Source organism: Salmo salar, chromosome ssa12 (genome assembly GCF_905237065.1).
Source record: "Salmo salar chromosome ssa12, Ssal_v3.1, whole genome shotgun sequence".
Taxonomy (NCBI): Eukaryota; Metazoa; Chordata; class Actinopteri; order Salmoniformes; family Salmonidae; genus Salmo; species Salmo salar.
Genome location: NC_059453.1, coordinates 17,793,463 through 17,820,340, shown reverse-complemented (window position 1 = coordinate 17,820,340; position 26,878 = coordinate 17,793,463). Strand labels below are relative to the sequence as shown.

At 42.6% G+C, this 26,878-nt stretch overlaps 1 protein-coding gene across 2 annotated transcripts; it reads right to left on the bottom strand.

Annotated features, from left to right (window-relative positions):
• Positions 1–1,840: 1,840 nt before the first annotated feature.
• On the bottom strand, positions 1,841–21,341 carry LOC106591159 (MORN repeat-containing protein 4). Of its 2 annotated transcripts, XM_014182352.2 has the most exons (6): positions 21,150–21,341; positions 18,725–18,803; positions 8,739–8,853; positions 6,069–6,178; positions 5,110–5,294; positions 1,841–2,989 (listed from the first exon to the last, which is right to left on the bottom strand). In XM_014182352.2, exons 2-5 carry the CDS (start codon positions 18,789–18,791, stop codon positions 5,122–5,124), a joined length of 465 nt encoding a protein of 154 aa, XP_014037827.2. In that variant the 5' UTR covers positions 18,792–18,803; positions 21,150–21,341; the 3' UTR covers positions 1,841–2,989; positions 5,110–5,121. The 2 variants fall into 2 exon arrangements, with proteins under 2 accessions (XP_014037827.2, XP_045546877.1); XM_045690921.1 differs by having other exon boundaries at positions 1,841–5,294; positions 21,150–21,340.
• Positions 21,342–26,878: the final 5,537 nt, after the last annotated feature.

Here is a 26,878-nt window from a genome sequence, read left to right as displayed (position 1 = left end):
TGCCCCCTCCCCCGCACACTACATATACACACAGACACCTCTCCCCTAATGCCCCCTCCCCGCACACTACATATACACACAGACACCTCTCCCCTAATGCCCCCTCCCCCTCACACTACATATACACACAGACACCTCTCCCCTAATGCCCCCTCCCCCTCACACTACATATACACACAGACACCTCTCCCCTAATGCCCCCTCCCCCGCACACTACATATACACACAGACACCTCTCCCCTAATGCCCCCTCCCCCCGCACACTACATATACACACAGACACCTCTCCCCTAATGCCCCCTCCCCCAGCACACTACATATACACACAGACACCTCTCCCCTAATGCCCCCTCCCCCGCACACTACATATACACACAGACACCTCTCCCCTAATGCCCCCTCCCCCGCACACTACATATACACACAGACACCTCTCCCCTAATGCCCCCTCCACCCGCACACTACATATACACACAGACACCTCTCCCCTAATGCCCCCTCCCCCACACACTACATATACACACAGACACCTCTCCCCTAATGCCCCCTCCCCCAGCACACTACATATACACACAGACACCTCTCCCCTAATGCCCCCTCCCCCGCACACTACATATACACACAGACAACTCTCCCCTAATGCCCCCTCCCCCGCACACTACATATACACACAGACACCTCTCCCCTAATGCCCCCTCCCCCTCACACTACATATACACACAGACACCTCTCCCCTAATGCCCCCTCCCCCGCACACTACATATACACACAGACACCTCTCCCCTAATGCCCCCTCCCCCGCACACTACATATACACACAGACACCTCTCCCCTAATGCCCCCTCCCCCGCACACTACATATACACACAGACACCTCTCCCCTAATGCCCCCTCCCCCGCACACTACATATACACACAGACACCTCTCCCCTAATGCCCCCTCCCCCTCACACTACATATACACACAGACACCTCTCCCCTAATGCCCCCTCCCCCGCACACTACATATACACACAGACACCTCTCCCCTAATGCCCCCTCCCCCCTCACACTACATATACACACAGACAACTCTCCCCTAATGCCCCCTCCCCCCGCACACTACATATACACACAGACACCTCTCCCCTAATGCCCCCTCCCCCACACACTACATATACACACAGACACCTCTCCCCTAATGCCCCCTCCCCCGCACACTACATATACACACAGACACCTCTCCCCTAATGCCCCCTCCCCCGCACACTACATATACACACAGACACCTCTCCCCTAATGCCCCCTCCCCCGCACACTACATATACACACAGACACCTCTCCCCTAATGCCCCCTCCCCCGCACACTACATATACACACAGACACCTCTCCCCTAATGCCCCCTCCCCCGCACACTACATATACACACAGACACCTCTCCCCTAATGCCCCCTCCCCCGCACACTACATATACACACAGACAACTCTCCCCTAATGCCCCCTCCCCCGCACACTACATATACACACAGACACCTCTCCCCTAATGCCCCCTCCCCCACACTACATATACACACAGACACCTCTCCCCTAATGCCCCCTCCCCCGCACACTACATATACACACAGACACCTCTCCCCTAATGCCCCCTCCCCCCGCACACTACATATACACACAGACACCTCTCCCCTAATGCCCCCTCCCCCCGCACACTACATATACACACAGACACCTCTCCCTTAACAGGCACAATGTCACATCATCATACCACGTGTGAAATGTGTGTTAGTTACTAGAACGACTGTTCACAAAACTTGAGATTAGTTAGTTCCAAACTTTTTCCTGTGAAAACAGATACTGACATTAAACATTTAACCTTATTTATCGTAAAAAAAATGGATGACATATTTTTCAGATGCAGGAAGGGAACAGCCATACAGGAAGTTAATCTGTGTGTTCCTGTAATGGTGGTTTTCTTCTGTGTGATGAAGTTGTTGACAAATCAAAACTAGTGCTCCACGGTCTGACTTTATCACGATGGTGTGTCCCAAATGGCACCCTATTCCCTATAGAGTGCACTACATTTGACCAGGGCCCATAACCCTATGACAGACACAGCAGTAGTTTAGTCTTCTCTTCTCTGTATCTAAACCCTTATTTAAGGACGATTGCACCCCAAAGTTAAATTGCTAAATATCTTTATCAAATTGCACTAGTGTCATCTTAATGCAGACACACTTGTCATTTGTCCCAATATGGCCACCATCCCTTACCACCCAATGAAAATTAACCCCTACCATTATCCCTACCTCACAACACAGTAGCTATAACCAGGGACAGGAGCTTTCCCTAACCATGTGGCCGGACCAGTAAGAACTTGGGGCGTAGACAACAGTAATTAAAACCTGGAGTTTTTGTCCTGGGCAGATCACATGATCAGGGAAAATCTTCTGTCCTGCTTGCTACCAGGGGAATACTCCAGTCCCTAGCGAGGCATCTATTGAGAACCACTGATAATGCCAACCAATCAGTTGGTTGGCATTAAGATAATGGCGTTTCAGTCAGCTGACCCCAGAACAGATTGAGCCATGTTATGTGGCACAGAGTATGAATTCTTCTAATGCTGGCCTCTAATACTGAGTCTCTGGGCTCTAATACTGAGTCTCTGGGCTCTAATGCTGCTTTTCCACAGGGACACCGGTGTAAAGTCTGAGTCTTTAGGCCAAGCACCGGTGTAAAACCCTGTGGTGGAAATGTGACAGATCCAAATATGTTCTCTGCCTGCTTGGACACTAGTTTCAACTCCTGAGTAGTTGCGGTTGATGTCGGTTAGAGCTGATCTGGGAACACATTTAGCAGTAGGTAGGTAGCACCGTATGTTGAACGAACGGTTAGGAATGAGGAGGAGGTGTGGGTTTTGGCTCAGCAGATCCTGGATCAGATTCAGCAGCTCGTTGGTTGACTGTGATGTAGAGGGTGAAGTCTAATGACATGTAGCGCACCAAGCAAGCACTACCAGAGGGGAAAACACATGAGAGAGGTAGAGATGAATAGAAAGACATGGATAGAGAAAGATGTGGATCCAAAGAGGGGTGAGAAAAACACACAGATCAAGACGAACAAAGAAAAGAGAGAAACAAAAGAAGGGAATATACACAGAGGGCTGTGGCGGTCATCACATTTTGTCAGCTGGTGATTGTCATGCAAATAACTGCCGATCTCACGGTAATTGACCGCTAATTAGCATAAACATGTTTAGCATCTCCGACTTCAATGCATAGCCTACACGCCACTGATGCGGACCTTTTGGAAAATCTACATTTTAAAAAGTATAATAAATCCATGTAATATAGCCTACACCATCACAATAAATCTATTATTAATTTTAGGCAGGTCTAAAGAAACACTTTGATATGAAGAAAATGTAGCCTATTTCAGAAGAACCGAATAACTGAATAATACTCTGAGTTGTCCTTATGATAAGGCCCTGATCTGGCTATGACATATGGTTGTGGGCTACACTAGTTAATTTAGCAGACTGGATTAGTTTATAATTCCCGTGGCATTATTTTATATTATTTTACATTAAGAACAATACAACTGAACACAGCTGAATAAAATAGAAAGGATATTTTTCCAAACGATTTCTGAGGGAGTGCACACACCCGGCTATTCTGTGTTGAGCGCTTAACAAAGGAACAGGTCTTCCTATATGCTTAATTTAAAGGTATTTATGCAACTTTAGTTGTGATACAAACGCTGGGCTATATGTTTAGGTTTCAAATACATTCGAAGGCCGTACGATGCGACTAATGATGATTTGAAAAAAAGTTGAATGAAAGGGAAGCACTCTGCTCTGTTTCTTGCGCAGGCAGCACACACTTCATCAGTCTCTCATTCACAATTTGACAAGCGCTTGATAATATTCTCACCCATCAGACTATTCTCAATTTAATCTGGTCTTTACATATAGCCTACTAATATATGTGTGAAATTATTTTTTAGAAACATAAAAAAATACATGTCATCCGTAGCCTTCACTCGAAAAGCGAATGGAGGTTTCGTGCGGTTACGTTTTTAAAATGCCAAGTAGGGTACACCATTTATAAAGCGGATTAATGTACTTCATTTTAAGAATTAAGCAATAAATATAGCAGTAAGAGAAAGCTGGGATCTTCTTTAAAATAGTGTCCAGTCAAAACTGTTTTCACAGGCGATTGCACAATGATGGCTTATAAGAACAGGTTTCACTAGGCTCTGAAGGCTATGGGCACTCCAACCATGTTCCAGTGTTCTTGGACCTAGAGGCTATGTTTGGAGTTTTTTGGCCACTTTAGTTGTGATACAAACCTTATCAAAACATATAGGTCTATGGGCCATACCACTCGATGCATGCGACTACGATCTAATAAAAGTCCCCAAAAATATGCATGTGCTGTTTCTTGCCTTAGATTGCACACACTGGGTATCATTCACAAGGGATAATATTGTCACGAATCATAATATTCTCAATTTAGTCTTGTCTTTACGTATGCTAAATAATATTTGTGAGATTAGTTTTGGTTTAGAATGGGCCGTTATCATGTACCTGTCATCCATATGCACTTGAATAGCAAACGAAGGCACTTTTCCCTCGGTTCATTTTCATGCCAGTCAGGTAGGCTACTCCGACTGTAAAGCGAAGCAATATGCTTAATATTATGAGAGTTGAGAAATAAATATAGTTAGCCTACAGATAGCTGATGGGATCCTCCTCTTTTTAATAGAGACAATCAAAAGTCTGCCAGGCGCACCAGTTTGTATGCATCAAGAACGGCATCTCTGCTGGGTTTTTCACGCTCAACAGTTTCCTGTGTGTATCAAGAATGGTCCACCACCCAAAGGACATCCAGCCAACTTAACACTACTGTGGGAAGCACTGGAGTCAACATGGGCCAGAATCCCTGTGGAACGCTTTCAACACCTTGTAGAATCCAGGCCCCCGACGAATTGAGGCTGTTCTGAGAGCAAACGTGTTCTTAATGTTTTGTACACTGTGTACAGAGGAGTATAACCGTAAAGACAGAGAACAGAATGAGATGAATGAAGAAAAAGAAGGGTGTGAGTATGATAGTGCTCCCTGAGTAGCGCACCCTAGCTGCAGGTCACATGGAGAGCGCCCATGCCTTGGCGGCTGCCCCCTGTGCCCGCTGCACCGTGCCCTGGCACCCCTCTCTGCCCACCAGCTGGCCTCTCTCAAACAGACCCTCGTGGCTCGTCCCTCCTCTTCCTCCTCCTCCCCCTCTTTCCGGACCTCCATCAGCGAACGTCAGCATACCTGCAAAGGTCATGTTCAAGTTCAGGTTTATGTCATTAACTTAAACCTCTTAAGGATCCGCCCCTTTTTTTGTCAATTTTTGCCTGAAATGACATATCCAAATCTAACTGCCTTTAGCTCAGGACCTGAAGCAAGGATATGCATATTCTTGATACCATTTGAAAGGAAACACTTGGAAGTTTGTGTAAATGTGAAATGAATGTAGGAGAATATAACACATTAGATCCGGTAAAAGATAATACGAAGAAAAAAACAGAGTTTTATTGTATTTGTTTTGTACAATCATATTTCAAATGCAAGAGAAAGGCCATATTGTATTATTCCAGCCCAGGCGCAATTTAGATTTTGGTCACTAGATGGCAGCAGTGTATATGCAAAGTTTTAGACTGAATCAATGAACCATTGCATTTTTGTTAAAAATGTTGTAGATTAACAAGAATTTAAGCTTTCTGCCAATATCAGATATGTCTATGTCCTGGAAAATGTTCTTGTTACTTACAACTTCATGCTAATCGCATTAGCCTATGTTAGCTCAACCGTCCCGTGGAAGGGACCCACCGGTCCCGTAGAGGTTTTAAACCGAAACCTAACCTTACTGCTACACATTAAACCCCCCCCCTCTAAATATACAGAATAATTGAAAAATACCCTGCTACAGATTCCTTTTACAAAGTGAGTTGTGTCATTTAACAGTGAGAGAGAGAGAATTAACTCGTTTAGTTCAAAGTTATAAGAGAAGTATAAAGAGAGTGTTGCTGAGATTCTACTGTTTACCGTATCCCTGCACACATCCACTCTTGAACTCTCCTTCGAACTTCATCCCGTCAAAACGACTGAAGACGCCTGCGCCTTGGAACTTCCCCTGAATGAACTCTCCTTCGTACCTGCAAGAGACACACAGATGCACAAACAGTGGGGTGTGTTCATTAGGCACCAAACGGAAGAACACAGACGGAAACAGGGACGAACTAACTGGGTTTGTCCAATAAGAAATGCTCAGGTCTGTGGACAATGCTGTGAAGATTTTCATTTTAGTCATTTAGCAGACCCTCTTATCGAGAGTGACTTACAGGAGCAAGTGCCTTGCTCAAGGCCATATGAACAGATTTTTCACCTAGTCAGCTCAGGGATTTGAACCAGAGACCTTTTGGTTACTGGCCAAGCGATGTTAACCGCTAGGCTACCTCACACAACATGGGCCTACGCTTCGTCATCGAACACCTGGATAACCCAAAGACATATGCAGTGATATTGTTTGTGAACTTTAGTTCAGCATTCAATAGCATCATCCCAAAACTGTTACAAGACACTCCCAGCTGAACGTGTCCAGCTCCATCTGTCAGTGGATCACTGACTTCCTGTCCAACATGATGCAACACGTGAAGCTGGGCAAACACCTTTCAGGCTCTTTATCCCTCAGCCCTGGAGCGCCACAAGGATGCATGCTCTCACCTCTACTCACTCTACACCAATGACTGCACCTCCAATAATGCATCTGTTAAACTAATCAAATTTGCAGATGACACAGCTCTGGTTGGTTCCATCACCGAAGGCGATGAGTCCATGTACCATGGAGAGGTCGACCGGCTAATGGCACGGTGCAGTCGCAATATCCTGGAACTCAACACAGACAAAACCGTGAAAATGGTGGTTGACTTTAGAAAACGCCCTCCACAATCTCTCCGCTTCTAGATTGATGGCTCAGCTGTTAGCACAGTTGAATCACTCTAATTCCTGGGCACCATCATCTCCCACAACCTCAAATGGGAGGACAGCATCACGGAGGTCGCCAAGAAGGCACAGCAGCAGACGTATGACTTGCGGCAGGTGAAAAAACTCAATCTCCCAGTCAATCCTGATCCGGTTTTACACATTAATCGTCGAGTCCATCCTCACCTCTATCACCGTCTGGTTTGGGCCTGAATCTGCCCGCTGCAAGGGCAAACTGCAATGCACTGTCTGTTCTGCAGAGAGGGCCATCGGCTGCCACCTGCCCTCCATCGAGGACCTGCTCGACTCCAGGGCAGAGAAGCGTGCAGGAAAGATCATCCCGACCCCTCCCACCCGGTCACCCCCTCCTCCAAAAATGCCCCTCTGGCAGGAGGTTCAGGTCACTCATGACCAAAACTGCCACCTGAAAAGTTTATTCCCCCGGGCTGTGGCCCTCACCAAACAGCTATCTGGCCTATAGAGACTAAAGGACTATGGACTCGATGCTGCACACCACATCAAGCCATCTCTGAACTGTAATCTAAATAACTGCACTATACTGCATTGCACTCTGTTCATCTCTCTGAAAATAGACATATTTATACTAATACTATAAATTTGTACAACCACTGTGTATCAAACGTATACACACTGTGTATCAATCGTAACCTTTGTTTTAACTCAGTTGTCTGTATTCTGTCTATAAATGTTGTCTTTCACTAGCAGCACCATATCACCAAGTAACATTCTGACTATGTTGTCTTTCACTAGCAGCACCATATCACCAAGTAACATTCTGACTATGTTGTCTTTCACTAGCAGCACCATATCACCAGGTAACATTATGATTCTGATTTTAGTTTTCTGTTGCAAAGCGTTTAAAAGTGTTTTTCATTGCTTATCATAATGAATAGGACCCCAATGTCAAGGAGTTTGTTTTGATTGATTGTGTTCAGTTTGTTTTGAGTGGATTCTCTAAAATGTATTTGTTAGGCAGTTGTCTTGGTGCAGAACTATTTAGTGAGCTATGCTGTCATATAATAGATATTATTCAGCTGAGAAATGTCACCAAGATGTCTCTAACAAGAACAGAATGCTGTCAGAACACAGACAAATATAAGCAGAGAACCTTGACCTGAGGTGGGTGGAATCTTCACTGATGGAATGATCCATTCTTCTGTTCTCACCACCTAAGTCTGCTACGTGCTCTGTGACACGGAATACAATACACAGCAAAGAAAAGTCAATTTGTGCAGCGATTAGTTTTACTTTAGCCGCGCAGTGTGTGACGTTGCCAAGATCCTCGTTAAAGCAACTGACACTTAATTATCTCAATCAAGCTTTGCTCTCAAGGTGAAGGAGGTTCGTTATAATCATGTTGCAAGCAACATAAATTGCATCCCAAATGACTTTGTGTGACATCAGAGTAGAGTTGGATCTAGAGGAAAGCGTCGCCTGTTGCTTCTAAAATCCCAACACTTAAGAGAACATCTGTTCGCAAAATCACATGGACGTGGTAAGGAATTCAAGCCTTTTCCAGTTAGAAGTAACAAATTGAGAAAATGATCAGGGGAGATATCTAATGCAACACCTTGCCTCAGGGCATCGGTCAAAAGATGTGCTATAAGGGGGAATAGGGTGTCATTTTAGACACAGCTGGCGTTTTAGACGTCAGACAGTTGTAATGTCATTAGCAGGGTCAAAGGTGAAATAGGAATGGTGAGACATTGTTACCTGGATCCATCAGGGAAGACCAGCATCCCACAGCCGTTGAAGAGTCCGTTCTCGAACTGACCCGTGTAACACGTCCCATCACTTAACGTCAGCTGGCCTAGACCATGTCTCAGACCTGGGGGACAGATAAACCAGTTAGTTACTGGCCTAGACCATGTCTCAGACCTGGGGGACAGATAAACCAGTTAGTTACTGGCCTAGACCATGTCTCAGACCTGGGGGACAGATAAACCAGTTAGTTACTGGCCTAGACCATGTCTCAGACCTGGGGGACAGATAAACCAGTTAGTTACTGGCCTAGACCATGTCTCAGACCTGGGGGACAGATAAACCAGTTAGTTACTGGCCTAGACCATGTCTCAGACCTGGGGGACAGATAAACCAGTTAGTTACTGGCCTAGACCATGTCTCAGACCTGGGGGACAGACAAACCAGTTAGTTACTGGCCTAGACCATGTCTCAGACCTGGGGGACAGACAAACCAGTTAGTTACTGGCCTAGACCATGTCTCAGACCTGGGGGACAGACAAACCAGTTAGTTACTGGCCTAGACCATGTCTCAGACCTGGGGGACAGACAATACCAATTTGTTAGTTAGTTACCAGTTAGTTAGTTAGTTAGTTACCAGTTAGCCAGGCCATCATTGTAAATAAGAATTTGTTCTTAATTATTTAACCTTTATTGAATAAATAAAGAGTAGAGTCTGTCTGTCTGTCTGTCTGTCTTTCTCACTTTTGTCCTTGTTCTTTAGACTATACATGCAGCTTATTTAGAAGTTCCAGGACTGTCTATTATCTGTCCCCAGCTCTCTTGCTATCTCTCTCAGAATGACCTTCTTGATCCTAATCAGTCAGGTTTCAAGACTGGGCATTCAACTGAGACTGCTCTTCTCTGTGTCACGGAGGCTCTCCGCACTGCTAAAGCTAACTCTCTCTCCTCTGCTCTCATCCTTCTAGACCTATCTGCTGCCTTTGATACCGTGAACCATCAGATCCTCCTCTCCACCCTCTCCGAGCTGGGCATCTCTGGCACCGCGCACGCTTGGATTGCGTCCTACCTGACAGGTCGCTCCTACCAGGTGGCGTGGCGAGAATCTGTCTCCGCACCACGTGCTCTCACCACTGGTGTCCCCCAGGGCTCTGTTCTTGGCCCACTCCTATTCTCGCTATACACCAAGTCACTTGGCTCTGTCATATCCTCACATGGTCTCTCATATCATTGCTATGCAGATGACACACAATTAATCTTCTCCTTTCCCCCTTCTGACAACCAGGTGGCGAATCGCATCTCTGCATGTCTGGCAGACATATCAGTGTGGATGACGGATCACCACCTCAAGCTGAACCTCGGCAAGACGGAGCTGCTCTTCCTCCCGGGGAAGGACTGCCCGTTCCATGATCTCGCCATCACGGTTGACAACTCCCTTGTGTCCTCCTCCCAGAGTGCTAAGAGCCTTGGCGTGACCCTGGACAACACCCTGTCGTTCTCCACCAACATCAAGGCGGTGACCCGATCCTGTAGGTTCATGCTCTACAACATTCGCAGAGTACGACCCTGCCTCACACAGGAAGCGGCGCAGGTCCTAATCCAGGCACTTGTCATCTCCCGTCTGGATTACTGCAACTCGCTGTTGGCTGGGCTCCCTGCCTGTGCCATTAAACCCCTACAACTCATCCAGAACGCCGCAGCCCGTCTGGTGTTCAACCTTCCCAAGTTCTCTCACGTCACCCCGCTCCTCCGCTCTCTCCACTGGCTTCCAGTCGAAGCTCGCATCCGCTACAAGACCATGGTGCTTGCCTCACGGAGCTGTGAGGGGAACGGCACCTCCGTACCTTCAGGCTCTGATCAGGCCCTACACCCAAACAAGGGCACTCCGTTCATCCACCTCTGGCCTGCTCGCCTCCCTACCTCTGAGGAAGCACAGTTCCCGCTCAGCCCAGTCAAAACTGTTCGCTGCTCTGGCACCCCAATGGTGGAACAAGCTCCCTCACGACGCCAGGACAGCGGAGTCAATCACCACCTTCCGGAGACACCTGAAACCCCACCTCTTCAAGGAATACCTGGGATAGGATAAGGTAATCCTTCTAACCCCCCCCTTAAAAGATTTAGATGCACTATTGTAAAGTGGTTGTTCCACTGGATATTATAGGTGAATGCACCAATTTGTAAGTCGCTCTGGATAAGAGCGTCTGCTAAATGACTAAAATGTAAATGTAAATGTCTACTCAAACCCACATCACTTGTCATGGGGTGTTTGGGTCTGGAAAAAAAATGTATTGCTCCAAATACAACTCTCAGGGCTTCCAAATTTTCTTGGAAGTTGAAAAGAGGCCGCATGTCTTTCCTTGGTCCTTGCTAACTTCTAGACTGTTGTTTCTTTGGGAGTTCTAGGCATTTTCAAACACACATCTAAGGGTCTCTGTAACATATGTAGTTAAAGAAAATGACACTTTTCGTGGGCAGTTGGATCGAAAGTCATTTAACAGTGAAGTAGGACTAAAACATTTTCTTGCTCTAAGACATACCAATCTCAGGGTCTCTGAATGTACTTGGAACTTAACAAACAGGCTGCCTTGTCACTTTTAGCAAAGAATGTGAGAAAAAAATGTGGCGAGTAAAAAAAGAAAGAATTCTATTGTAGATGTTTTGTCCTGTCAGTCTACGGAGATTTAACAAATACCCTCTAAGAGGCATTCAAGCCAAGTCTCAACACACTGTATTTTACACCTGTGTGTCATGTAGGCTACAGCCTTCTCCCAATTGTAGCCTACTGAATGAGGTCCACTGCATGGGGTCCACTGAATGAAGTCCACTGAATGAGGTCCACTGAATGAGGTCAGGTGAAATGTTCTGAGCTTCTCGTTGCTCCGTATGTATTTGGGCAGCAATACGTTTGAATGTAAAGTAGCGGAGCACACAAGTGAACACAGTGGATTAGGATTTAGGAAGGGGGAGGTGAGAGTGAGAGAGGAAGATGAGGGTGGTTTTCTGCTGCCAGCTACTAGTGTACTAAATTAGTATTACACAGTATTAGGAATTAGGAAGGGAGGGAGGAGGGGTGAGAGGAGTGCAGGGAGGAGGGGTGAGAGAGGGGTGAGAGAGGGAGAGGAAGGGGTGAGGGAGGGAGGGGATGGGATGAAAGAGCACAGGGCTGCCAGCTAGTGGTGTAGATTGACTAAATTAGATGTGCCATCTGTCACTATGACTACGCAAACCTCCTCTCTCTAATCTCAGTTCAGTTCTTTTTTAAATGATTTGGACGGCGAGGTAAAACTAAACTGGCTGTTAGACGAAATACAGTCAAGAGCCTTCCGGAATCAAATGAAATTGTATTTGTCACATGCACCAAATGCAACAGGTGTAGACCTTACAGTGATATGCCTACTTATAAGCCCTTAACGTGTGTGTCTGTATCTGCACCTGCGTGTGTGTGTGTGTGTGAGGGCCGCACGGTGTTGACATGGGATTTGTGTCCCCGAAATCTCAGTGTCGAAGCCAGCCAAGTAGAGTTAAGTAAGAGTTGGAGGCTGAGATTTCACAAGGCTTCCTTCCACTGACTGAGGTCCACTGAATGTTGGTTAGATATTAGGTTTTGTTGTGGAATGGATAGATATTAGGTTTTGTTGTGGAATTGATAGATATTAGGTTTTGTTGTGGAATTGATAGATATCAGGTTATGTTGTGGAGTTGTTATATATTACCTGTTAGATACTGCTGCACTGTCGGATCTAGAAGCATAAGCATTTCACTACACTCACAATAACATCTGCTAACCATGTGTATGTGACCAGTAAAATTTGATTTGATTTGTCAAGCAAGGACGTTAGTCGTCTTACACGAGGCAAGAAGGCTGAAATAGCAACAATTTAAAACTTAAAGGACACGAGAAAGTGTATTTCTAGCCCATGTTTCTCTAACACACATGATCAAGGTCAAATTCCTGAACTGTCAAAAACATTCTGAACGAAAATAATGTATGGGACATGACCTGACAGTTTGACAGAACTATTATCAATGCCACAAGTTGTTTCCAAGCAAGATATGTACAACACACAAACATTTCCCCCTAGTATTACAACTAATTCATTTCCCCCTAGTATTACAACTAACTCATTTCCCCCTAGCATTACAACTAATTCATTACCCCCTAGTATTACAACTAATTAATTTCTAATTCATTTCCCCCTAGTATTACAACAAATTATTTTCCCCCTAGCATTACAACTAATTCATTTCCCCTAGTATTACAACTAATTCATTACCCTAGTATTACAACTAATTCATTTCCCCTAGTATTACAACTAACTAATTTCCCCCTAACATTACAACTAACTCATTTCCCCCTAGTATTACAACTAACTCATTTCCCCCTAGCATTACAACTAACTCATTTCCCCTAGTATTACAACTAATTCATTACCCTAGTATTACAACTAATTCATTTCCCCTGGTATTACAACTAACTAATTTCCCCCTAGCATTACAACTAACTCATTTCCCCTAGTATTACAACTAACTCATTTCCCCCTAGCGTTACAACTAACTAATTTCCCCTAGTATTACAACTAACTCATTTCCCCTAGTATTACAACTAATTCATTTCCCCTAGTATTACAACTAACTCATTTCCCCCTAACATTACAACTAACTAATTTCCCCCTAGTATTACAACTAACTCATTTCCCCCTAGCATTACAACTAACTCATTTCCCCTAGTATTACAACTAATTCATTACCCTAGTATTACAACTAATTCATTTCCCCTGGTATTACAACTAACTAATTTCCCCCTAGCATTACAACTAACTCATTTCCCCTAGTATTACAACTAAGTCATTTCCCCCTAGCGTTACAACTAACTAATTTCCCCTAGTATTACAACTAACTCATTTCCCCTAGTATTACAACTAATTCATTTCCCCTAGTATTACAACTAACTAATTTCCCCCTAGCATTACAACTAATTCATTTCCCCTAGTATTACAACTAACTCATTTCCCCTAGTATTACAACTAACTCATTTCCCCTAGTATTACAACTAATTCATTTCCCCTAGTATTACAACTAACTAATTTCCCCCTAGCATTACAAGTAACTAATTTCCCCCTAGCATTACAACTAACTCATTTCCCCCTAGCATTACAACTAACTCATTTCCCCCTAGCATTACAACTAACTCATTTCCCCCTAGCGTTACAACTAATTCATTTCCCCCTAGCGTTACAACTAATTCATTTCCCCTAGTATTACAACTAATTCATTTCCCCCTAGTATTACAACTAATTCATTTCCCCTAGTATTACAACTAATTCATTTACCCTAGTATTACAACAAACTCATTTCCCCCTAGTATTACAACTAACTCATTTCCCCTAGTATTACAACTAATTCATTTCCCCCTAGCATTACAACTAATTCATTTCCCCCTAGTATTACAACTAATTCATTTCCCCTGTACAGGGTAATTAGCCTTACTTGTTTAGCTAAAGCAGTAGTGCTACTGGATCAAATCAAATCCAATTAATATTGTATTTAAAGAGCATTAAAAATAGCAACACACTTAACATTAAAACAATACAATTAAAATAATTAAAAGCAAACAAGAAGCCGTAAAATGTGGAAAATAAAAAGTACACAGTCTAAAACAATAAAACCACTAATTAAAGGCCAAGCTTCTGACCAGCTAATAGATTGTGCACACTACTGTACTTACAAGCTGCCCGTCTCTCCTTTCGTCTAGTTTGATTCCAGAAATCAGTTCAGAGTTTAATCTGCTGAACGGTTCTTAGCGTCGCGTCATCGGGGCCAATCTTGTTGTTAGGTCACGGTTGCCACGGTTGCCATGCTAATTTAGCTTTAGCTGAATTTGTCGGCTTTTATGTCAATCAATAGTCCTAGTGCACTACCCCCCCCCCCACACACACACACACAAACATCTCTCTCAAAGTTGTCTTTCTTAGCTAATAAAAGACTTGAACGGTGGATGATAAAAGATGCTAAAAGATATGGCATCAGTCAGCCTGTCTCCTGTGTGTCCCACTTCAACCTGTTAGCTATACCTGTCAATACAAACAGATTAATCACCCTTACATCAAGGGAACTAAACAACACAGCAGACACACCAAATGACCTCTCTGAAGCCACCATATGTTTTCAGTTAAACAGAACGCTTTTCTAAAATAGCTCCAAACTTGTTCTCTAGTTATTATGGCATCCTTTATCTCTGGGGTTACCATGACGTCTCGTGTTTTTGTCAAACTGCAAATACTGGTTTGGTCAGTGTAGCGTAAATGTGGATATAACGTGGCTGTATGTGTGTATTTGTTTGCTTGTGTATTTGTATGTGTGTTGTCGCTATGACAGCAGATGGTATATAGTCTGTAGAGAATTGCCGGTGGATACGGATTCTGTTTCTGACCAAGAATTAGTACAGACGACACACCCTTATGCTACAGCCTACCACTCCTCTCTGCTGTTTACTCAGAAGCAACAATGTGGACTGAGCTGAGACACCTGAGGCTGACACAGTGACAAATACATCCAGAGGGGGAATGGAGCATGTAAAGTACCTGCTAACTTTACTTTCATGTCTGACGTGTATTGTTGGCGTACATAAATGTTGTATTTATACAGAGTAAAAATATAAACGCAACATGTAAAGTGTTGGTCCCATGTTTCATGAGCTGAAATATAATATCCCAGAAATGTTCCATACGCACAAAAAGCTTATTTCTCTCAAAATGTGTTTACGTCCCTGTTAGTGAGCATTTCTCCTCTGCCAAGATAATCCATCCACCTGACAGGTGTGGCATATCAAGAAGCTGATTAAACATTATGTACATTACACAGGTGCTCCTTGTGATGGGGACAATAAAAGGCCACTATAAAATGTGCCGTTTTGTCACACAACACAATGTCACAGATGTCTCAAGTTTTGAGGGAGCGTGTAATTGGCATGCTGACTTCAGGAATGTCCACCAGATCTATTGCCAGAGGATTTAATGTTAATTTCTCTACCATAAGCCACCTCCAACATCCTTTTATAGAATTTGGCAGTACGTCCAACAGGCCTCACAACTGCAGACCACATGTAACCACGCCAGCCCAGGACACCAACACCGGCTTCTTCACCTGCAGGATCGTCTGAGACCAGCCATAAGGGATAGAGTGATGAGTAAAGTGATAAAGGGATAGAGAGATGAGTAAAGTGATAGAGGGATAAGTAGAGTGATAGAGGGATGTGTAAACTGATAGATGGATAGAGATATGAGTAAAGTGATAAAGGGATGAGTAAACTGATAGAGGGATAGAGATATGAGTAAAGTGATAAAGGGATGAGTAAACTGATAAAGAGATGAGTAAACTGATAGAGGGATGAGTAAAGTGATAAAGGGATGAGTAAAGTGATAAAGGGATAGAGAGATGAGTAAAGTGATAGAGGGATAAGTAGAGTGATAGAGGGACAGAGGGATGTGTAAACTGATAGAGGGATAGAGATATGAGTAAAGTGATAAAGGGAAAAAGGATGAGTAAACTGATAGAGGGATAGAGATATGAGTAAGGTGATAAAGGGATGAGTAAACTGATAGAGGGATGTGTAAAGTGATAAAGGGATGTGTAAACTGATAGAGGGATGAGTAAAGTGATAAAGGGATGAGTATAGTGATAAAGGGATGAGTAAAGTGATAAAGGGATGAGTGAAGTGATAAAGGGATGTGTAAACTGATAGAGGGATGAATAAAGTGATAAAGGGATGAATAAAGTGATAAAGGAATGAGTGAAGTGATAAAGGGATAGAAATATTAGTAAAGTGATAAAGGCATAGAGGGATGAGTAAAGTGATAAAGGCATAGAGGGATGAGTAAAGGGATAGAGGGATGAGTAAAGTGATAGAGGCATAGAGGGATGAGTAAAGTGATAAAGGCATAGAGGGATGAGTAAAGGGATAGAGGGATGAGTAAAGTGATAGAGGCATAGAGGGATGAGTAAAGTAATAAAGGCATAGAGGGATGAGTAAAGGGATAGAGGGATGAGTAAAGTGATAGAGGCATAGAGGGATGAGTAAAGTGATAAAGGCATAGAGGGATGAGTAAAGTGAAAGAGGGATGAGTAAAGTGATAGAGAGATGAGTAAAGTGATAAAGGCATAGAGGGATGAGGAAAGTGATAGAGGGATAGAGAGATGAGGAAGATAGAGAGATGAGTAAAGTGATAAAGGGATGTGTAAAGTGATAAAAGGATGTGTAAAGTGATAAAAGGATGTGTAAAGTGATAAAGGGATATGTAAACTGATAGAGGGATAGAGATATGAGTAAAGTGATAAGGGGATGTGTAAACAGATAGAGGGATGAGTAAAGTGATGAGTGAAGTGATAAAGGGATGTGTAAAGTGATAAGGGGATGTGTAAACTGATAGAGGGATGAGTGAAGTGATAAAGTGATAGAGAGATGAGTAAAGTGATAGAGGCATAGAGGGACGTGTAAAGTGACAAAGGCATAGAGGGATCAGTAAACTGATAGAGGGATGAGTAAAGCGATAGAGAGATGAGTAAAGTGATAAAGGCATAGAGGGATGAGTAAACTGATAGAGGGATGAGTAAACTGATAGAGGGATGAGTAAACTGATAGAGAGATGAGTAAAGTGATAGAGAGATGAGTAAAGTGATAAAGGCATAGAGGGATGAGGAAAGTGATAGAGGGATGAGTAAAGTGATAGAGGGATGAGTAAACTGATAGAGATGAGTAAAGTGATAGAGAGATGAGTAAAGTGATAAAGGCATAGAGGGATGAGTAAAGTGATAGAGGGATGAGTAAAGTGATAGAGGGATGAGTAAACTGATAGAGGGATGAGTAAACTGATCGAGAGATGATTAAAGTGATAGAGAGATGAGTAAAGTGATAAAGGCATAGAGGGATGAGGAAAGTGATAGATTGATAGAGGGATGAGTAAACTGATAGAGGGATGAGTGAAGTGATAGCGGGATGAGTAACGTGATAGAGGGATAGAGAGATGAGGGATAGAGAGATGAGGGAGATAGAGAGATGAGTAAACTGATAGAGGGATGAGTAAAGTGATAGAGGGATAGAGGGATGAGTAAAGTGATAGAGGCATAGAGGGATGAGTAAACTGATAGAGATATGAGTAAAGTGATAGAGGGATGAGTAAAGTGATAGAGGGATGATTAACGTGATAGAGGGATAGAGAGATGAGGGAGATAGAGAGTTGAGTAAAGTGATAGAGGGATGAGTAACGTGATAGAGGGGTGAGTAATGTGATAGAGGGATAGAGAGATGAGGGGGATAGAGAGATGAGTAAAGTGATAGAGGGATGAGTAACGTAATAGAGGTGATAGAGAGATGAGTAAAGTGATAGAGGGAGATAGAGAGATGAGTAAAGTGATAGAGGGATGAGTAACGTGGGATAGAGAGATGAGGGAATAGAGATGAATAAAGTGATAGAGGGATGAGTAACGTGATAGAGGGATGAGTAACGTGATAGAGGGATAGAGAGATGAGGGAGATAGAGAGATGAGTAAAGTGATAGAGGGATGAGTAACGTGATAGAGGGATGAGTAAAGTGATAGAGGGATGATTAACGTGATAGAGGGATAGAGAGATGAGGGAGATAGAGAGATGAGTAAAGTGATAGAGGGATGAGTAAAGTGATAGAGGGATGAGTAACGTAATAGAGGGATAGAGAGATGAGGGAGATAGAGAGATGAATAAAGTGATAGAGGGATGAGTAACATGATAGAGGGATGAGTAACGTGATAGAGGGATAGAGAGATGAGGGAGCTAGAGAGATGAGTAAAGTGATAGAGGGATGAGTAACGTGATAGAGGGATAGAGAGATGAGGGAGCTTGAGAGATGAGTAAAGTGATAGAGGGATGAGTAACGTGATAGAGGGATAGAGAGATGAGGGAGATAGAGAGATGAGTAAAATTACAGAGGGATGAGTAAAGTGATAAAGGGATAGAAGGATCTTGCCTTCCCTCCACTCCCCATGGTACTCTTCACCATTGGAATAGGTGAAGGATCCTCTTGTCAGGGTCATATCACACAGGTCCTGTTGCACACACACACGCACACACACACACACACACACAATTATTATTGGGTTATGATACTATATACCATGATGGGTTATATAACCATGATGGGTTATGATACTATATACCACGATGGGTTATGATACTATATACCATGATGGGTTATGATACTACATACCAAGATGGGTTATAACACTTCATACCATGATGGGTTATGATACTATATACCATGATGGGTTATGATACTATATACCATGATGGGTTATGATACTATATACCATGATGGGTTATGATACTACATACCATGATGGGTTATAACACTTCATACCATGATGGGTTATGATACTATATACCATGATGGGTTATGATAATATATACCATGGTGTGTTATAATACTATATACCATGATGGGTTATGATACTATATACCATGATGGTTATAATACTATATACCATGATGGGTTATGATACTATAGACCATGATGGGTTATGATACTATATACCATGATGGTTATAATACTATATACCATGATGCGTTATGATACTATATACCATGATGGGTTATGATACTATATACCATGATGGTTATAATACTATATACCATGATGGGTTATGATACTATATACCATGATGGGTTATGATACTATATACCATGGTGGGTTATGATACTATATACCACGATGGGTTATGATACTATATACCATGATGGGTTATGATACTATATACCATGATGGGTTATAATACTATATACCATGATGGGTTATGATACTATATACCATGGTGGGTTATGATACTATATACCATGATGGGTTATGATACTATATACCATGATGGGTTATAATACTATATACCATGATGGGTTATGATACTATATACCATGATGGGTTATGATACTATATACCATGGTGGGTTATGATACTATATACCATGATGGGTTATGATACTATATACCATGATGGGTTATGATACTATATACCATGATGGGTTATGATACTATATACCATGGTGGGTTATGATACTATATACCATGATGGGTTATGATACTATATACCATGATGGGTTATAATACTATATACCATGATGGGTTATGATACTATATACCATGATGGGTTATGATACTATATACCATGATGGGTTATGATACTATATACCATGATGGTTATAATACTTTATACCATGATGGGTTATGATACTATATACCATGATGGTTATAATACTATATACCATGATGGGTTATGATACTATATACCATGATGGTTATAATACTATATACCATGATGGGTTATGATACTATATACCATGATGGGTTATGATACTATATACCATGGTGGGTTATGATACTATATACCATGATGGGTTATGATACTATATACCATGATGGGTTATGATACTATATACCATGATGGGTTATGATACTACATACCATGATGGGTTATGATACAATATACCACGATGGGTTATGATACTATATACCATGATGGGTTATGATACTATATACCATGATGGGTTATGATACTACATACCATGATGGGTTATGATACTATATACCATGATGGGTTATGATACTATAAACCATGATGGGTTATGATACTATATACCATGATGGGTTATGATACTATAAACCTCCATCCCAAAGTACTTCATGCCCCTCTAAATGAATGGGTGCATGACTCTTCTGCAAACACCCACAGAGAGCTAACCTGATTGAGACACATTTTGAAGCACAGTTTGGAGCGCTCGCCCAGACAACCCGTGGATTAACTCACACAGAGAGCTGATCTCGGCATTATTTTGCGGTAGGCTACAGTATAGAGACTGTAAAATATTCATATGAGCGCCATGACGTTAGGCTTTTTAAGGATGTGGTCTTTATTCTATTTGCAACTAATGAAAAGGAATTATCAGGCTATAGCCTACAGAACGAACGAATGGCCTACCTGAACTGTAGCTGTGATGGCAGGTCAGGGCGATATAATATTGTCAAGAACACAGATATAGCCTAAGAATGGAAAGTCCATCGAGATATTCCATGGCTCATTGTTGTAAACTAGGCTGTGTCTCTGACACAGGGACGTTTGAAGGATTCTCATCCTGTTTTTTCTCCTCTGGATATAATGATGTTACATCAGTACATTTGAATAAAACCAAAACACTTTTATATATTTAACAATAACAAAAGGAATCCATGTATTAATAGATATTGTTATTCTCTTAATGCAGCCTATGAATCAATACAATAGAGCGTGTATATGCCCAGTCTAAAATGTTGCCACAGTAACGGTGCGATTTTCCCTTTCACGTAGCCGGCGGATAGCATTGAGAAAATCATCATTGCCACGGCGAATAAACAAACAAATCATTTACCTGGTAGGTATTTTACACCAAGAGAATCCACCTTCCCTACATCACTGACAGAAAACCGGTTGGTGGATGATTCTACACCTTCCAGTGAAAATTAGCTTTCCGTAGCCTCGCATCTCCTGGCAAGAGGCTTCAGCATTATTCCAAGGTGGCGCGGTCCTATTGAGCATCTTTCACTTGACCTTGATTCAAACACTCATCCGATTGGCTGTCTGCTCCTCGTCCAGTGAATCTATGGAAGACATTTTTGTGAAGGGCAACCCCTCATTCAACAGAGTTCGCTGATATAATTAGCCGGAGTGCTCCTTGTTAAACCGTTTGCCCTTGCCTTTTATGTGCCGTCCACGTCTCTGAAGAGATATAAACCGCCATTGAGGCTGCTTTTTAATGATATTATGTAACTTTGGTGTATCAATTTGGTGATTATACTTTGGTGGCGGGTTTCATTGAAAACTCTGATTTATTTGACCCTATATCGCAAAAGAACAGCTGCGAGAGATGGCGAGGGTTTTGTCACCAAGCAGATGATATCTAAACCAATATGGCAAAGTAGAGGGGACATTCTTTTATTCCTGAAAAATACCACATGGCAAGCAGGAAGTCGTAAAGATCGCAATTGAATGAATGTAATTAAGTTGCAGTAAACCTGAAGAAGAAAAAAAACACCGATGTGAAAATTGACCCGTCTTTGTAAAGAAGCTGTAACAGACGGGTTTTGATAAACTCCTTCTGGGTTTAGAACGTAGAAACCCATTTACAAACCCCCTTTCTTTCCCTTTTGACTGAGGTCGAATAGCATTACAGTAATATAGAATTAGAAATAATATAATAAAATAATAGAATAGATTGGAATCAAATATAATTGAATAGAATATTAAAGAATTGGAATAGATTAGAATAGGATTGAAAGAACAGAATAGAACCAAGCCAAGCAGTCTCTCAAATATCGGTATGAACAGTGTCATTTCGATTCAGTATAAAGTTGATTCTACTTATCATACAACACACAGCCAGAAATATGAATAATAATCTCTGTTCATACCGTCATACAAAGGTCCCTTCCCTGTATATCCCTTGTATATGTTAATGCTGAATTATCATTATCTCCTTTTTACATGTATTAAATATATGGTAATCATTGACCTTTCTTTCATTTGGACGGTTCTATGGAAAAACATTGGCTATACATTATCTGTCTAAATACCACTGCAATGTATAGGCTATCCACTGCGCATTATTAAAACTCACAACGCGCTGATGCCATTTCACATACATTTGACACATTTAGACCATAGCCTTTACGAGACTGTAAATTCAATCTATACATTTCTTTATTGATCCATATGCTTTTGTTGCGGGTTTAAATTCCATCACTGACGTTCATTCTCTCAACAGAACTGAGATGTTGGGGGGTCTTTCGGGTGGGTGGTGGAGGTGGGTGGGACCGTGAGCGGATGCTGCAGCTATAAGTCCCCCCTACATTTTGTACTCCACCCATAACCCTCAAAAAGTATTGGTGACGTATGCGCACAAGCACCTAGCAGAATGTGCGCGTCCGCGGGAGGGCCCGGTAGAAAATGGCGAGTCTGTGCAAAAGGCAGCAATGCACGATCGAGAGGCGCGGCTTTCGGCAGGAACTTGACTCGTGGCGACACAAACTCATTCACTGTGTAGGTAAGCTCGTTTCGCCTTGCATGGAGGTTCGGCTGGAGAGCCAGGGTGCGCGTGGTTTGGGGAGAAAACACTTAAATGGCTTGGCTGTTGTGTCCTGGGGAAAAACGGACGCTGCTGCCGTCAGTGAGCCAGGGTGCTGAGCGAGCTGTCATTTTTTTGTTGCCTCGCGTAGCAACACCGCCCGCCTCCCACGGACCTGCCCAAATATATAGTTAAAGTTTTTTAAAGCTTTGGATCTTATTGCCATGTGTTTCAGCGATATGGACGTTATGTTGTTATTATATGTGGATGTGATAAGGGTGTTTTTCTCAGGTATTACTGATTTGAAAGTGAGGAAACAATTTTTGTCCATTTTTCTTGCTGTTTATGTATTGTAAGCAGGGCGTGTCACGTGTACAGATGGAATTGTAGCTCGGCAAATGAGAAAGGGTTTTCTGTGCCTGTGTGCGCGCTACTCATTTTATTGTAGGCCTCCTATATTATTGTTGGGGGAGGGCAGTGCGCGTTCCACCTTCAGAATTGAAGCCGGGATTGGTGTTGCGCGTTACCTTGTTGCCCTGGACGTCGGCACCGGGGAACGCGCATTGCTGCATTGGGGAAATGTCACAGAAAATAATTTTTGTATTTTAAGGAAGGTGGGGGATGACAAAGAAAATGACACTGCGTTTCATCTCGCTGGCCACGGTTGAAAACATGGACTGTTCTTGTTGTAGTACTTGTTGAAATCATTCGTTACAATGTAACTGATGCTGTACAACTCTGCAGTTTAGATTTTGTTTTATAGCAGTTTACAGCAAACGATTGTTTAGGGAAAATGTTTTTCTCATTAGGTATAGCTTGTTGTTGTAATGCAAACCGATGCAGTGGACATTCCGTTGTTTTGGAAGCTGCGTTATCCCACTCAATGCAATGTATTCTATTTTAATCTTTGATAATCGGTCCAACGTTTCTTCAATAGACTAACATTAATAGGCAACAGCATAATGACAGTATTTTAATATAAATATGGATCTTTTGGATTTCCCAATTTCCCCTCCCCCAATATTCTGTCGTTTCATTAGCTTTGTTTAATCTGGTTAAATCGGTAGATCGATGTTATTGGGAGATTATGATCCACTTTGTTCTGATCTTTAAAACTATAGGTTTCCTCGCTTTAAAAACCAAGTTTATAATCTGCCTTTTATCAGTAGCCTGTGTGTGTGTGTCTATCTATCTAAACACTCTTGCCCTTGGCTGTATACTGTATCAGGTGTTAGGCTATAGACCCACCTACAGCTTGATCTTGTTCTGTGTGAAAATCTTCCTGGCCCCTGCCCTGCTGCTAGGCTAACTGGACTGACCCGCGCCTTGACGACCGTTTCACCTCAATTTAGGATCTTTTCCCCCAAATAATAATAGAACCAGTAGGTACCATCAAAAGCCAAATCTAGACACATTTTCTCTTGCCGGGCTCAATTGAGAAACAAGAACAAACATTTATTTTCAACTTCAGAGTAGGCCTAAGTGTTTTATTATCTCCTTTCTAAATAATAGTTTAACATTTCAACGTCGACATTTAACCATGTCTGCTTCGGTCACAGCAGACATGTTCTTCAGGGATGTCTGTCAGCGTATCTATTGATGCTTTCTATCCTGTTGTTGCATGTCAATAAACTCATTGGACTGTTTATAGAAGGTTGGATTTGGGTGTTGTGATCTTTATGCCACATAGCCCTGTATGTAATGTAGGTTTCATGCAGTATGTTCAATATCAGCCTCCCACCACGTTTCCATGGTGAATCTAACTGTATACATATTCGCCTGAGGGCTTATTGATGTCAGTGAACAGCATAGGCCTTCTGTATCCTAGAGCACTAAGGTTGATGTTATTAGCTGCTGTGCCTTTTTCTGCATCACTGTAATTGATTTGGCCCGTATGTAATAGTGTCTATATAACTGCTTGGCTGAGAAAGGGAGAGACTTGGAGACTTAAAGACTTCATAGATAATGGGGATTTTTGCACAGTTGGTCAGAGGAACAAGTTTTGTCTCGAACACTTTAAAATCCATCTCTGTCTCTCTCTTTCCCTTTCCATCCCTCAGTGTTTCTTTCCCTTTCCATCCCTCAGTGTTTCTTTCCCTTTCCATCCCTCAGTGTTTCTCTCCCTCCACCCCTCAGTGTTTCTCTCCCTCCACCCCTCAGTGTTTCTCTCCCTCCACCCCTCAGTGTTTCTCTCCCTCCACCCCTCAGTGTTTCTCTCCCTCCACCTCTCTCTAGTTTCCAGATATCTGGTCATTCAGTATCACAGATGGGTTCCCCAGAGATTTGCCTCCTACTTTCTCATCTAGTTAATTCTCTCGTGGGGGTTTTGAAAAACATGTGTTGTCATTTATCTGGTGTACCTTCGCCCTGCAGTCTGCCTCCACTAACACACACACACACACACACACACACACACAGCACACACAGACACACAGACACACAGACACACAGACACACAGACACACAGACAGACAGACAGACAGACACACAGACACACAGACACACAGACACAGACAGACAGACAGACAGACAGACAGACAGACAGACAGACAGACAGACAGACAGACAGACAGACAGAAGGGTCATATACATTCAGGGTTAAGTTGAGAACAAACTGTAGAGAGTTTAGATGTAGGGATTTAAAGGACTATAGACACACACAGACTGCTGAGATCGATAAGCACAATGTGTTTGTGTGCAGGTGTGTGTCTCTAGTGTCTGAGGTGCCTTGTGTAGCTACTAGCTAGAACCTGCCCTTTGACTGCACTGACTAGTAATCCCCTGTCCTTTCTGCAGAGACACTGAGCCTCTTCGCCCATCTGCGCTGTACACACACACACACACACACACACACACACACACACACACACACACACACACACACACACACACACTGCCTAAAACAAGCGCAAATTACATTTTAAATCTCATTTTTACTCACTTAAAAAAAAAAACTCTATACACTATTTAGGAAGATATTTTCCAGAGTTGTATTTGGAGAGTTGAGGTGCTGATTAAAATGCTGTGCTGCTGTTAAGGTGAGTTAGCTCAGTAAAGCAGTACTAAAGGGTTTGACAAATATGATTTCATCAATGTGTTTGAACTTTGGGTTAAAAATGCCAGTCTTCCTTTCCTCCCTGTTTTCAGATCAAAGTCCTTTAAATCTCAAAATCTAAGCTACACTGTACAGTCTACTCAACTTAACCCTACATTTATATAACCCTTCTCTCTGTGTGCTGTGGGTCAAGATAACAGCCTTACATAAGAACCAGCCATTAAACAATCTGGTTGGGTAGGTTGCAAGAGATCAGTATATGGGCCCATGCCGGTCTGTGCTTTCTTAATGTACTGTTAAAGAGAATTTGAACACAGATACGTTATGAGGATCGATGCATCCGCACATGCAACTCCTTTTTTTGTGAAAAAGAATGTTGACTTTTACACAGCTAGAAATCATATTCAAATTCCACAAAGTTATTCAGTCATTTGTTGTTTTGTGTGAAAGGTGACATTTGAGCAAAAATGTAGTTTGTGTGTGTTTGACTAGCAGCGAGGTAGAGAGGGAACGGTTTTGGTTTGGTGTGTTTGACTAGCAGCGAGGTAGAGAGGGAACGGTTTTGGTTTGGTGTGTTTGACTAGCAGCGAGGTAGAGAGGGAACGGTTTTGGTTTGGTGTGTTTGACTAGCAGCGAGGTAGAGAGGGAACGGTTTTGGTTTGGTGTGTTTGACTAGCAGCGAGGTAGAGAGGGAACGGTTTTGGTTTGGTGTGTTTGACTAGCAGCGAGGTAGAGAGGGAACGGTTTTGGTTTGGAGTGTTTGACTAGCAGTGAGGTAGAGAGGGAACGGTTTTGGTTTGGAGTGTTTGACTAGCAGTGAGGTAGAGAGGGAACGGTTTTGGTTTGGAGTGTTTGACTAACAGTGAGGTAGAGAGGGAACGGTTTTGGTTTGGAGTGTTTGACTAGCAGTGAGGTAGAGAGGGAACGGTTTTGGTTTGGTGTGTGTTTAGTTGTGGAATTAATATTTGAGTGTGTGTTTGAA